Genomic DNA, 12,339 nt, shown 5'->3' on the forward strand with positions numbered 1-12,339 from the left:
GGCTCAGGGCTGACCTCGGGGTCCCAGGCTCACGGCTGACCTCGGGGTCCCAGGCTCACGGCTGACCTCGGGGACCCAGGCTCAGGGCTGACCTCGGGGACCCAGGCTCACGGCTGACCTCGGGGTCCCAGGCTCAGGGCTGACCTCGGGGACCCAGGCTCACGGCTGACCTCGGGGACCCAGGCTCACGGCTGACCTCGGGGACCCAGGCTCACGGCTGACCTCGGGGACCCAGGCTCACGGCTGACCTCGGGGACCCAGGCTCAGGGCTGACCTCGGGGCCCAGGCTCGGGGCTGACCTCAGGGTCCCAGGCTCAGGGCTGACCTCGGGGTCCCAGGCTCACGGCTGACCCCCAGGACCCAGGCTCACGGCTGACCTCGGGGCCCAGGCTCACGGCTGACCTCAGGGACCCAGGCTCACGGCTGACCTCGGGGTCCCAGGCTCAGAGCTGACCTCGGGGACCCAGGCTCACTGCTGACCTCGGGGTCCCAGGCTCAGAGCTGACCTCGGGGACCCAGGCTCACGGCTGACCTCGGGGTCCCAGGCTCAGAGCTGACCTCGGGGGCCCAGGCTCACAGCTGACCTCGGGGGCCCAGGCTCACAGCTGACCTCGGGGACCCAGGCTCACAGCTGACCTCGGGGACCCAGGCTCAGAGCTGACTTCGGGGTCCCAGGCTCAGGGCTGACCCCCAGGGCCCAGGCTCAGGGCTGACCTCGGGGCCCCAGGCTCACAGCTGACCTCGGGGACCCAGGCTCACAGCTGACCTCGGGGACCCAGGCTCAGAACTGACCCCCGGGGCCCAGGCTCAGAGCTGACTTCGGGGACCCAGGCTCACGGTTGACCTCGGGGTCCCAGGCTCACAGCTGACCTCGGGGTCCCAGGCTCAGAGCTGACCTCGGGGACCCAGGCTCACGGCTGACCTCGGGGTCCCAGGCTCACGGCTGACCTCGGGGTCCCAGGCTCACAGCTGACCTCGGGGACCCAGGCTCAGAGCTGACTTCGGGGACCCAGGCTCAGAGCTGACCTCGGGGACCCAGGCTCAGAACTGACCTCGGGGACCCAGGCTCAGGGCTGACCTCGGGGTCCCAGGCTCAGGGCTGACCTCGGGGACCCAGGCTCAGAGCTGACCTCGGGGACCCAGGCTCAGAGCTGACCTCGGGGACCCAGGCTCACAGCTGACCTCGGGGACCCAGGCTCAGAACTGACCTCGGGGACCCAGGCTCACAGCTGACCTCGGGGTCCCAGGCCAGGCTCACGGCTGACCTCGGGGACCCAGGCTCACAGCTGACCTCGGGGTCCCAGGCTCACGGCTGACCCCGGGGACCCAGGCTCAGGGCTGACCTCGGGGTCCCAGGCTCACAGCTGACCTCGGGGTCCCAGGCTCAGGGCTGACCCCCAGGACCCAGGCTCAGGGCTGACCTCGGGGACCCAGGCTCACGGCTGACCCCCAGGACCCAGGCTCACGGCTGACCTCGGGGACCCAGGCTCACGGCTGACCTCGGGGACCCAGGCTCACAGCTGACCCCCGGGGCCCAGGCTCACAGCTGACCTCGGGGACCCAGGCTCACGGCTGACCTCGGGGTCCCAGGCTCAGGGCTGACCTCGGGGCCCAGCTCAGAGGCCTGGAGTGCCTGCAGGTCTCATGTCCATCAGCCCAGGAGACATCCCCGGGGCCCCCGCCAGGCCCAGGCGCACAGGCCCCAAGAGCCAGAGGTGGCCCGGAGGACACAGGCCCCCGCCCCGGCCGCACTCCTGCCCGCCCTCTCACCTGTGAAGTCACGGCCGTGCCACCCCGTCTCCCAGGTACATGGTGGACGCCGCTGACCAGGAGAAGATCGAGGCCTCCAAGAACGAGCTGCACAACCTGCTGGACAAGCCCCAGCTGCAGGGGATCCCGGTCAGCTGCCCCTCGGGGTCCCAGGGCGGCCGAGGACATGGGGGGGCGGGCGGGCGGGCGGAGCAGGCGGAGGGCAGAAGCCCGGCCACAGCGCCCCTGGACCTGGGCCCGTCCTCCCTTCTCTGCAGGTCTTAGTCCTGGGAAACAAGCGAGACCTCCCGGGAGCCCTGGACGAGAAGGAGCTGATTGAGAAAATGTGAGTCCCGTGACCTCTCTCGCGAGCTCCCCAAACCCCCAGGCACCTGAGAGCCGGCCGGCGAGCTGCTGTTCTCAGGGATGGCCACACGGGGGCAGCAGAGCCCACCCGCCCGGGAGCCGCCTCCTGCCTTGGGGGGCCGACCCCAGGCCCAGAGCAGAACCCCAGCCCCTGGCCTAGGGCCCATTCATCTCTGGTTCTCTCCCCCCACCCCCCCCGTCCCCCCCAGGAATCTGTCTGCCATCCAGGACCGAGAGATCTGCTGTTACTCCATTTCCTGCAAAGAAAAGGACAACATTGGTGCGTGGGTTTGGGGGGGCCAGTAGTGGGGGGCAGGGGAGGACGGGAGGGGCCCCTCTGGGTGATTCAGCGCCCGGGCCCCCAAAGCCCCCACTCCCTCCCTTTCCTGGAAGCCCAGAGCGCGGTGGCTCTCCTGGGGGTGGGGGTCAGGCAGTTGGAGGCCACATTCTTTTTTTCTTTTTTTAATGTACTTACTGATTTTTTTAGAGAGGGAGAGGGAGAGAGAGAAACATCGTCAGTGGGCTGCCTCCCGCGTGCCTCTGGTTCCTGGGTCGATGCTGGACCTCGGAGCCACGCCAGCCGGGGCGGGCGCCTCCCAGACCCCTCCTGCTCCGGCTCTCAGCACCCCGACGCCCCCTGTCCGGGGCTGTTCCGAGCTGGATGGCTCTGAGCTTTGATGCCCTGAGGATGGGTCCTGTCTGCAGTTTGGGGAGCCCTGGGCCTCGTCACTGCCCCCGGGGGACGCCCCCGTCACCCCCTCTCTTCTCCCCCCCCCCCCCCAGACATCACCCTACAGTGGCTTATCCAGCACTCGAAGTCACGGAGAAGCTGAGACTGCGGCGGCCCCTCACCCTCGGACCAGGGACCCACCCGCCACCCAGACCTGAAGCCGAGCTCCGCGCCCCCCCCCCAAACCCCACCCCGCGTCCCCCCAAAGCCCCACCACCCCGCATCGCTGGTGTGGGGAGGGGCCCTCTGGGGACCCCAGAGTCCTGTTCTGCTGAGGTTTGAACTCCTGTTTTTATTGTAAAATAAATCGCTCCCCCTGGTCCCCTAATCTCCCCCTTACCCGGCCCCTCTCCCCGGCCCCTCCCCCACCCTGCTTCCCCCTCTCAGCAGCCCTGGCCCCAGCCCCCCGCCCCCCGCCCCTGTCCCCCGTCCCCCATCCCTGTCCCGCCCTCTTCAACACTTCTGTTATCGTCCTGTGTGTACAGTATATATATGTATATATATTTTAATTTTTTAATTTAAGCAAAGACTAAAATCAACCATTCGATGGTGCGGGGGGCCAGGCGGGGTCCGGGAGGGGCGGCCCGGAGGGGAGGAAGGGTCGCGGGCACCACGTGGGGCAGGTACCAGCCTGGTCACTGGTGGCCGTCCCACGCCCTGCGCACGCCCGCCTCCCAGCCTGGCGTCCCCGCCCGCATGTCACCTCCCCACGGAGCCCCCAGAGGCATCCCTCTCGGCCCCCTGCCTCCTCGGGCCCCCGGCACAGCCAGCTGCCCGAGACCACCAGGCCCGGGGGGCAGGGGCCCAGCACCCCATGCCCGTATGCCCAGGGCCCTGTGGCCGCAGCCCCGGCCCCTCCCAGGCCTCCCCCCACCCCCACTCGCTTTCTGTTCTCGTTTTTTTTTTTTTTTTTTACGGTCGCACAAGGAGGGCGCTCAGCATGGGGGGCGGCTCTCCGGGTTCTGTGTTTGTTTGTTGGTTTTAATTTAATGATTTGTAAAGTGATGGTCCTTTTTATTTTTTAATATACGTTCCAGCTCCTGTTTAACCTCTGTTTGGAACACGATTCTTGTCACTGTACATTTTTTTTTTTTTTTTTGCCTCCTAACAACAACATGAATAAATTAGCCATTTTGTGCTGGGGGGTGAGGTGTCCGCTGTTTTTCCGGGGGGCCCACCCGCACCCCCACCCACGGGCACCAACGGCCACAGGGAGAGGGGGAGGCGGGCGCCCACGGGTTCGCAAGGGCACTTCCCGGGGCGCCTCCCACGGGGGTGCCCCGCCCTCGCCCGCCTCCTCTCTGCTGGCCGCGGCCAAGTGGAGCTCAGGGGTCTGTTTAAGGGACCGCCTGGGGCCTGGGGCATCGTGGGGGGGGGCGGGGCCTCTGTGTCCTCACAGCCCGGCTGGGACCCTCCCCTGCAGCCTGAGTGGGTCCCCCACTCCCCACGGCCCAGCTGGAGCCGCTGACTGTGCCCAGGGCAGAGCTTGGCGGCCTCCCTCCTGGGCTGGGAGGGGCAGTACCCTCACCCCCCTGCTCACCTCCAGCCGTCGGCCCCCCCTCCCCGACCCGTGTGCCCCTCCTGGGCGCCCACAGCTGCCGGCCCAGCTCACCCGAATCCTGAGCCATCTTGACCTAGTTTCTCAGGAGGCCCCGCCTCCCCCAGCCTCCTCCCCCCCCCACCCCCAAGTGGTGCTCGCTCACCTGGCCCTGCAGGAAGGCGGAGCTTCCAGGGCCTGAGCCGGGCCCAGCTGCCCTCCAGGTGGGGCTCTGAGCCGCCGGGGCTGCCCTGTTGGCTCTGAGCTGCCCCAGCCGTCCACACCCCCACGCCCTCCCCCGCCCCGCCCAGGCCTCTGCCTCCTGGTCCTCGGAGCCGCCCAGACGTGGCCTTCCTCACAACATGCCTCCCCGCCCCCCCCCCCCTGGGAGGAGCGTGGGGCTGGGGTCCCCTCTCCAGCGACAGGCGCTGCCCTGGCCTGGAGCCTGGGGAGCAGGAGGGGCTGTTTGGGGCTGACGGCCCTTCTCGGGGCTGCGTCCTGCACGGGGGGGGGGGGGGGGGGGAGGTTGGAGCTGGGGCATGCAGTCGGGCCTGCACACGGCAGACGCCCGAGCACCACGGGGGAGAACCGGAGCGGGGACGGACCTGCATCCGTGTCCATGGTCCCGAGTCCGCAGCCCAGACCAGGCCGCCTCTGGCCCTGCAGAGCTGAAGTCCCGAGGGGAAGGCAGGGGCCGGGGTTACCCCCCACCCCCACCCCCATGCTCCTCGTGTTCTCATCCCACCGGCGTGGGGAGGGAGGCGTCCCCCGACTCCGACAGCAAAGCTGAGCAGAGACTTTCAGCGACGGTGTCCGGCTGACCGAAGTGAGGCGATGGCCACCCCCCCCAAATGCACGGTCCCCCACCCGCCTGCCCGCTGCGGGGGGGGGGCGGAATCCATGGGTCGACCCCCTCCCACCCAGCCCAGGGCCTGAGGGTGCTCTCCTGACGTCCGTCCTGGGGAGCGAGTTCAGCGTCCAGCTCACAGCCGCCGCCCACCCCTGTGCCCAGTGGGGGACCCCTGAGCAACAAAGGCCACATTGTCCCCCAGCCAGCCGGCCGCGGGGGTGGGGGGTGCAGGACAGTGTCCGTTCCCAAGGCCCCGCGGGCCTGCTGGCTGCTATGCAGGCCTTAGCGCTGGCAGGCAGGCGGGGCAGAGGCTGGGCACAGCCTTGGGGACCCCCCCCCCCGCCCCACTCAGCCCTGGAGCTGGCCAAGCCCGAGAGAGAGGCAGAGGGTGCCCTTTGTGGAAGAGGCCCCCAAACAGGATGCGGAGGGGTCCCCCCCGCCCCGCCTGCCCTCCATCCTCAGCTCTGCCCAGATCCGACTTCACCTCGATTCACCCCGGCCCCCTCCTCCCTCGGGGGCATCCAGGACCGGGGACGAGTTGGAGGAAAAGCAGGCCTGCCATCACCCCCTGTCTACCCTCCCGCCCCCCCCACCCCCCCGCCATCTTCAGTCTCCACAGACAAAGCTGGGGCTGCCATCGCCGCGGCAACAGGTCCTCGGAGGGATGGGTGGGTCACCTAGCAACGGCCTCCCTCCCTCCCGGCGTCATGGGCCCGGGGGTGGGCGGGTGCCAGGGATGGAGAACAAGGCTGTTCAGATCCCAGGGCGTGGGAGGGGGGAGGAGGTTTGGGGACAGGGCGGGCTGAGGACAAGGGGTGTGGGGGGGGGGCGGGCTGAGGAGAAGGCGCCCAGGGCCCCGGGCACCCCGCCCCTCCCCACGGGGCCCCCAGGGACCCTCTGAGCCCCCAGGCAGAGGTTCTAGGTGGGCCCGGCGGGCAGACTTGCCGGCGGTTCTGGGGTTCGGAAGGCAGCGGGACCCCGGGGCCGGGCGTGGTCATGGCGGGGCCGATGGTCCCCCGTGATGTGCCCGGTGCCAATTCTCTGGGTCCAAACAGGCCCAGGCCGCCCGCCCGAGGGGGTGGATGCCCAGGGCAGGACCAGCAGGGAGAGCTGCGGGGGGGGGGGGGGCAGGGGGGGGGCCCCGGGGAAGGGGGGGGGGGGGGGGGGCAGGCCGGGGACAGACAGCTGCACCCCTGTCGTCCTGAGTAACAAGAGGAGCTCTCAGAGGCAGCGGCTGGAAGCCCGGGGCTCACGGGGGGCGGGCGGCTGCTGGTGCCCCTCGAATGGGGGCTTTGTGGAGAGGGGAGCGGGGGGGGGGCTCCGGGGGGCCCAGCTAGCTGGCAGCCCTCTGACTCCCCAGGGACCCTGGCTGAGCGCCCTCCATCCACCTGCCCCTCTGAAGCCCTCGGCCAGCCCGGCCGGCGCGGCTCAGGGGTGGAGCGTCGACCTGTGAACCAGGAGGTCAGGGTTCGATTCCCGGTCAAGGGCACAGGCCCGGGTTGTGGGCTCCATCCCCAGTAGGGGGTGTGCAGGAGGCAGCCGATCCATGATTCTCTCTCATCGTCGATGTTTCTCTCTCTCTCTCCCTCTCAATAAAAATACATGTAAGCCCTCACCGGTGTGGCTCAGTGGACAGAGCGTCGGCCTGCGGACTGAAGGGTCCCGGGTTCGATTCCGGTCAAGGGCATGGACCTTGGTTGCGGGCACATCCCCAGTAGGGGGCGTGCAGGAGGCAGCTGATGGATGTTTCTCTCTCATCGATGTTTCTAACTCTCTCTCCCTCTCCCTTCCTCTCTGTAAAAAAAATCAATAAAATATATATTTTTAAAATACATTTAAAATAAATAAGTAAAATAAAGCCGTCAAGCCACAGGTGGCCAGGAGTCCCCCCGGGCACCCCTGAGCACCCCCAGGACGGGCAGAAGGAAGTCCAGTGGGCACAGGGCTAGTTCCGTCTACTTTATTGTTTTAAGAAAGGCCTTCTACGGGGGAGGGAGCACCTAACGAGGGGTGTGGGGGCGGGCGGCCCAGGGCACCGAGGAGGACGAGGACGAGGACGAGGAGGAGAAAGGGAAGAGAAGCCTCCGGAAGGAGAGAGGGCGCCAGGAGGAGGGAGGGTCCAGGCTGGGACGAATCGGGTGCAGAGAAGAGCCAGGTCGGGCTGGTCTCCAAAGAGCCCCCCCCCCCCGATTCCGGGATGGGTGGGGGGCGCGCAGAGGGGCTCAGGGAGGGCACCCCTGGGGGGCTGGGACCAGCGGAACTTGGGGCTCCCAGCTGGTGGGACGGGGAGTTTGGGGCCGTTTCTAAGGACCTACAAGCATCACAGTCCGCCCCCGGCTGGGACAGGAAGGCCCTGCGTGGGGAGGGGCCCCAACTTGCCCGGACCCTCCACACCAGGCCCCCCCCCCCGTCCACCTCCGGAGAGCCAGCCGGCCGGGCCGTCCCAGCCAGACCCGCGGGGACGGGGACACGCGCAGGCCCCCCGGGGCCCGGCCTCAGCAGGGCGTGCCCAGGGGCAGGCGCGCGGGCGACTCCCTGGGCTTGTGGAAGTAGATGGAGGAGGACATCTCCGTCTTGAGCTTGCCGTCGGCGCCGGGGGCGGCCCGGGCGTCCGCGGGGCCCCCGCACGCCTCGCAGCAGCAGCAGCAGCAGTCCAGGAAGGCCCGGCCCAGCGGCCGCGACACGCACAGCAGCAGCACGGGGGTCAGCGCGCCCTTGAAGAAGGCGGAGAACTGGGTGACCAGGCCCAGCAGGCCCAGGGTCTGGGGGCTCAGCTCGGCGGCCAGGTAGGCCCGCACGAGGTTGCAGGCGTTCTCGGGCAGCGTGCACAGGGCGTACACCGCGGCCAGCCCCACCACCGTGGCGTTGGGCTGGCTCTCGCCCTGCCCGTGCTTGGCCGCCGCCGGGCACGCCGCGGGCCTCCGCCCCCCGGGGGGGCCCCGCACGCGCCAGGTCACCAGCTGGCAGGTGACGGTGAAGAGGACGGGCAGGCAGAAGTAGCAGCCGAAGCACCACCACATGCGGGCGTGCTGGTAGGTCATGACGAGCGAGTAGAGGGACTCGGGCAGGCCGGCCGAGGGGCGCATCACGCAGGCGTCCTCGGCGCCCCCCGGGGCGGGCTCCCGCGCCAGCTGCCACAGCAGGAGCTCGGGCACGGCCAGCGTCATGGAGCCGACCCAGATGACGGCCAGCTTGGCCAGGATGGACCGGCACCGCTCGGCGGGGCGCGCCTTGGGCAGCGTGCTGGTGGCCACGTGGAAGCGGTCGATGCCCAGGGCGCAGAGGCTGAAGGTCGTGACCCCCAGAGAGGAGACCTGGGCGAAGACGGGGAGGGAGAGGGGAGCCCCGGGTCAGACCAGGGGCTGAGCGGTGGGGGGAGGGGGGGGCGGCAGGAACCGCCCACGATGTGCACGGAGCATTTGGGGTTTTTTTGTTGTTGTTGTTGTTCATCCTCCCCCCCCCCCGAGGATGTTTTCCCGTTGGTGTTTAGGGAGAGCGGAAGGGAGAGGGAGAGACGGAGAGAAACGTCGACGGGAGAGAAACGCGTCGAGGGGTTGCCTCCTGCACGAGCCCCGACCAGGGCCCGGGCCGGGGAGGAGCCTGCAACCGAGGTACGTGCCCTTGACCGGAATCGAACCCGGGACCCTTCGGTCCACAGGCCAGCGCTCTATCCACTGAGCCACCCCAGCCAGGGCTGCACGGAGCATTTTGTGCTTGCCAGGCACCTCCCCTCTGCCGTCAGGTCCTCGCAACAACCAGCCGCCTTCAGAGCAGGGAATGGCACCCGGCCGGCCGGCGAGGCTCCGTGGTTGAGCGTCAACCCAGGAACCAGGAGGTCACGGTCCCATTCCCGGTCAGGGCACACGCCCGGGTTGCGGGCTCGATCCCCAGTGGGTGGCGTGCAGGAGGCAGCCGATCTATGATTCTCTCTCATTGATGTTTCCATCGCTCTCTCCCTCTCCCTTCCTCTCTGAAACCAATAAAAATACATTAAAAAGAAAAAAGAAGAGGAAGAAGAGCCCTGGCCAGTGTGGCTCAGTGGATAGAGCGTCGGCCTGCGGACTGGAAGATCCCGGGTTCGATTCCGGTCAAGGGCATGGACCTTGGTTGCGGGCACATCCCCAGTGGGGAGGTGTGCAGGAGGCAGCTGGTCGATGTTTCTCTCTCATCGATGTTTCTAACTCTCTATGCCTCTCCCTTCCTCTCTGTAAAAAAATCAATAAAACGTATTAAAAAAAGAAAAGAAAAGAGGAAACTGCTTGTCAGGACAGACCTTGGAGGGCAGAGCTGAGGCCCCACGGGCAGCCGGCCTGGCCTCTCTGGCTGGGGGGTGAGTGTGGGCCCCCCAGACACTCTGGCTCCTGAAAAGTGTCTCCAAGGCAGAGTCCACACAGGGGCTCAGGAGTCCCGGTCTTTGCAGGTTACATGGCCTTGGTCCTGCCCCCGTTACGTGCAAATGCCTGGTCTCGGGGAACACGCCCCGCACACACTCACAAACACACACTCCCATGCTCACCCTGGCCCTGTCCGGAGCAGCCGGGCTTGGCCACGTGGGGTCGCGAACTCGCCCACCCTCCCCGTGGGCGCCCCCTGAGCCGACAGGAAAACCGCCTGGGAGCCAAGAGGAAGCCGCCAGGGCCGCCGCCGCGGCGAGTGCCCGGGAGAAGAAAGGGAGCCGGGCCTCCCGCCGTCCGAGGACAAGGACCACACAGGACTGCGCTCGGCGCCTCCGCCACGCTCGGCCCTCCCGCTCGGGGACGCGGCCCCCCACTTGTGAGCGGGGCCGCCGGGCGTCCTTGGTGAGACGTGCCGACCCCCCGCAGGGCGGCCGCGGGCTGGGCAAGCCACCGGCTCTCTCCTCCTCCCCCTGCCTCTCGCCGGACATCTCAAGAGTCATTCCTGCCCTGACCGGTGTGGCTCAGTGGATAGAGCGCCGGCCTGCGGACTGAAGGGTCCCGGGTTCGATTCCGGTCAAGGGCATGTACCTTGGTTGCGGGCACATCCCCAGTGGGGGGTGTGCAGGAGGCAGCTGATGGATGTTTCTCTCTCATCGATGTTTCCAACTCTCTATCCCTCTCCCTTCCTCTCTGTAAAAAATCAATAATATATATATTTTTTAAAAAGAGTCATTCCTGAGACCCCCCCCCCCTTGAACTTGGTCCTGGACTTCCGCCTACCACCCTTCCTACAAGGAGGGCTCGTGGGTGACCGCTGCCCTCCAAGAGGGGAGAGGGTGGCGAGGAGGCCTGGGGCCAGAGGGTGGGTCAGGGTGGGTCTCCGCATACCAGCAACCCCTCCCCAGGCCACTTCCAGGAAAAACCACCATCTACCGAATTCCTCTCATTCTAAGCCCTTTATCCTAAGCACCACTTAATCCTTCAAGAATTCATTCCGTCCTGGCTGGTGCCGCTCAATGGTTAGAGCATCACCTCCCGCGCACACCCAGAGGCCATGGGTTCGATTCCCGGCCAAGGACACCTTGTCCCTGGGTCGCAGGTTTCGGTCCTCGGCCCCGGTCAGGGCTCGTGGGGGGAGGCGACACACCAATGGATGTGTGTCTCTCACATCCATGTCTCTCTCTCTCTCTCTCTCTCTCTCTCTCTCTCTTTCTCTCTCTCTCTCTCTCTCTCTCTCTCCTCCCATCCCTGCTACTGCCTCTGAACATCCATGGAGCCTGGCTGCCATGGGTCAGGGGTTGAGCATTGACCTGTGAACCAGGAGGTCAAGGTCCGATTCCCGGTCAGGGCACCACCGGCCCGGGTTCGGGCACCGGCAGGGGACCCTCGGGAGAGTCAGGCGCCCGAAGGACGGAAAGGGGGAGAGGTGGCAGGGGCCAGCGCAGAGACAGAGCGGGGACAGCCGCCCTGAGCCGCTCCCACAGGGGACGCCCGGCTGCCCCGCACCCAGGCCCTGCACCCCGGGGGGCCGCTCCCCCCGAGAGCCACCCGCAGCCAGTTCCCTGTGTGCCCCCTGGCCCCGCTGGCAGGAGACGCAGCAAGACTGCGCTCGGGCCCCGGGTCGCGGGGTCGCGGGGTCGCGGGGTCGCGCGCCCACACCTCCCACGGCTAGCGGCCCCCCAGACACCCACCTCCAAGAAGGGCACGGCCCGGCAGGACGCGTCCCCCAGCAGCCGCTGCTTGGCGAGCTCGTTGAAGATGACGATGGGCAGGCAGAAGAAGAGGACCAGGAAGTCCCAGAGGGCGAGGCTGGCCAGGATGGCATTCCAGGCGCTCTTCAGCTGGTAGCTGTGCCCCACCACGCACATCACCGCCAGGTTGCCCACGATGCCCACGGCGAACACCACCAGGGCCAGCAGCAGGACGGCGTAGGCGCCGTAGGAGCGCTGGGTCACCGGGTACAGGGGGTTCTGCATCTGCAGCCGCTGCCCGGGCACCCCCGTCGGAGGGCCCCCCGGCGCTGGCCCGCTGCCTGGGGCGTCCCCGGTGTCGTCCGGGCGGGGGCTGGTGGCCGCCCAGGGCTCGGTGGGCTGCGGGCCAGCGGGGGGGCGGAGGGGCCGGGGGAACTCGGCCCAGGCCTCGGGCACGTACTTCTGCACGCCCCGGGCCTCCTCGTCCTCCGTGCCTCTCCGGGGCCGGCTCCTGGGGTCCAGGGCCCCGGCCGGGAGCCTCCCGGGGTGCAGGGGGGCGTCCCCAGGGACGCCGCTCAGCCCCGCAGCCGACACCGCCGCGAGGGAGACGGCCAGCGGCCACAGCCAGCGCATGGCCGCCGACGGCAAGAGGCAGCTGTCCCGCGGAGAGCAGGTGAGGGCAGGGGCCCCGGCGGTGCCCGAGGACCAGAGAGAGGCAGCTGGCCGCTCGGTCCGCCCCCGGGAGGCGTCTGGCATCACCACCCTCCCCGGTGGCCTCCAGCCGCTCCCGCCCGCCCCGCCGGCCGCGGGCTGGGCAGGGCCCTCTGCTGGACACACAGCTCCCTCTGCTGCCCTGCAGGACACTCCTCCTCGGGCCCCACAGGCGACAGCGTGTCAGCCCCGCAGCCCTCAGGGGCCGCCCGCTCCGGCCGCGGGAGCCAGACGGGACCTGGGTCCCACGGGGAGCAGGGGCGGGACCGGAGCTGGGACCCCACCTGAGGCAGCCGCTGCGCCTGCCG

The 12,339-nt window shown here is 68.5% G+C and overlaps 2 protein-coding genes across 3 annotated transcripts in view; one reads left to right on the forward strand and one right to left on the reverse strand.

The window, feature by feature from the left end:
• The window catches only part of ARL8A (ADP ribosylation factor like GTPase 8A), a 9,502-nt gene extending 5,513 nt beyond the window's left edge, over positions 1 to 3,989 (forward strand). The window contains exons 4-7 of one of the 2 annotated variants that reach the window (XM_054713104.1): positions 1,806 to 1,899; positions 2,028 to 2,095; positions 2,325 to 2,395; positions 3,883 to 3,989. In XM_054713104.1, the coding sequence (XP_054569079.1) occupies positions 1,806 to 1,899; positions 2,028 to 2,095; positions 2,325 to 2,395; positions 3,883 to 3,893 (244 nt within the window). In that variant the 3' untranslated portion in view covers positions 3,894 to 3,989. Of the gene's footprint in view, positions 1 to 1,805; positions 1,900 to 2,027; positions 2,096 to 2,324; positions 2,396 to 2,898; positions 3,021 to 3,882 lie in introns of those variants that run through there. The other variant, XM_054713103.1, reaches the window with a different exon arrangement.
• A 3,738-nt stretch (positions 3,990 to 7,727) lies between these two features.
• GPR37L1 (G protein-coupled receptor 37 like 1) lies at positions 7,728 to 11,968 on the reverse strand. The gene is made up of 2 exons (XM_028136959.2): positions 11,321 to 11,968; positions 7,728 to 8,546 (listed from the first exon to the last, which is right to left on the reverse strand). Exons 1-2 carry the CDS (start codon positions 11,951 to 11,953, stop codon positions 7,728 to 7,730), a joined length of 1,452 nt encoding a protein of 483 aa, XP_027992760.2. The 5' UTR covers positions 11,954 to 11,968.
• Between the last annotated feature and the right edge of the window lie 371 nt (positions 11,969 to 12,339).

Source organism: Eptesicus fuscus, chromosome 24 (assembly GCF_027574615.1).
Source record: "Eptesicus fuscus isolate TK198812 chromosome 24, DD_ASM_mEF_20220401, whole genome shotgun sequence".
Taxonomy (NCBI): domain Eukaryota; kingdom Metazoa; phylum Chordata; class Mammalia; order Chiroptera; family Vespertilionidae; genus Eptesicus; species Eptesicus fuscus.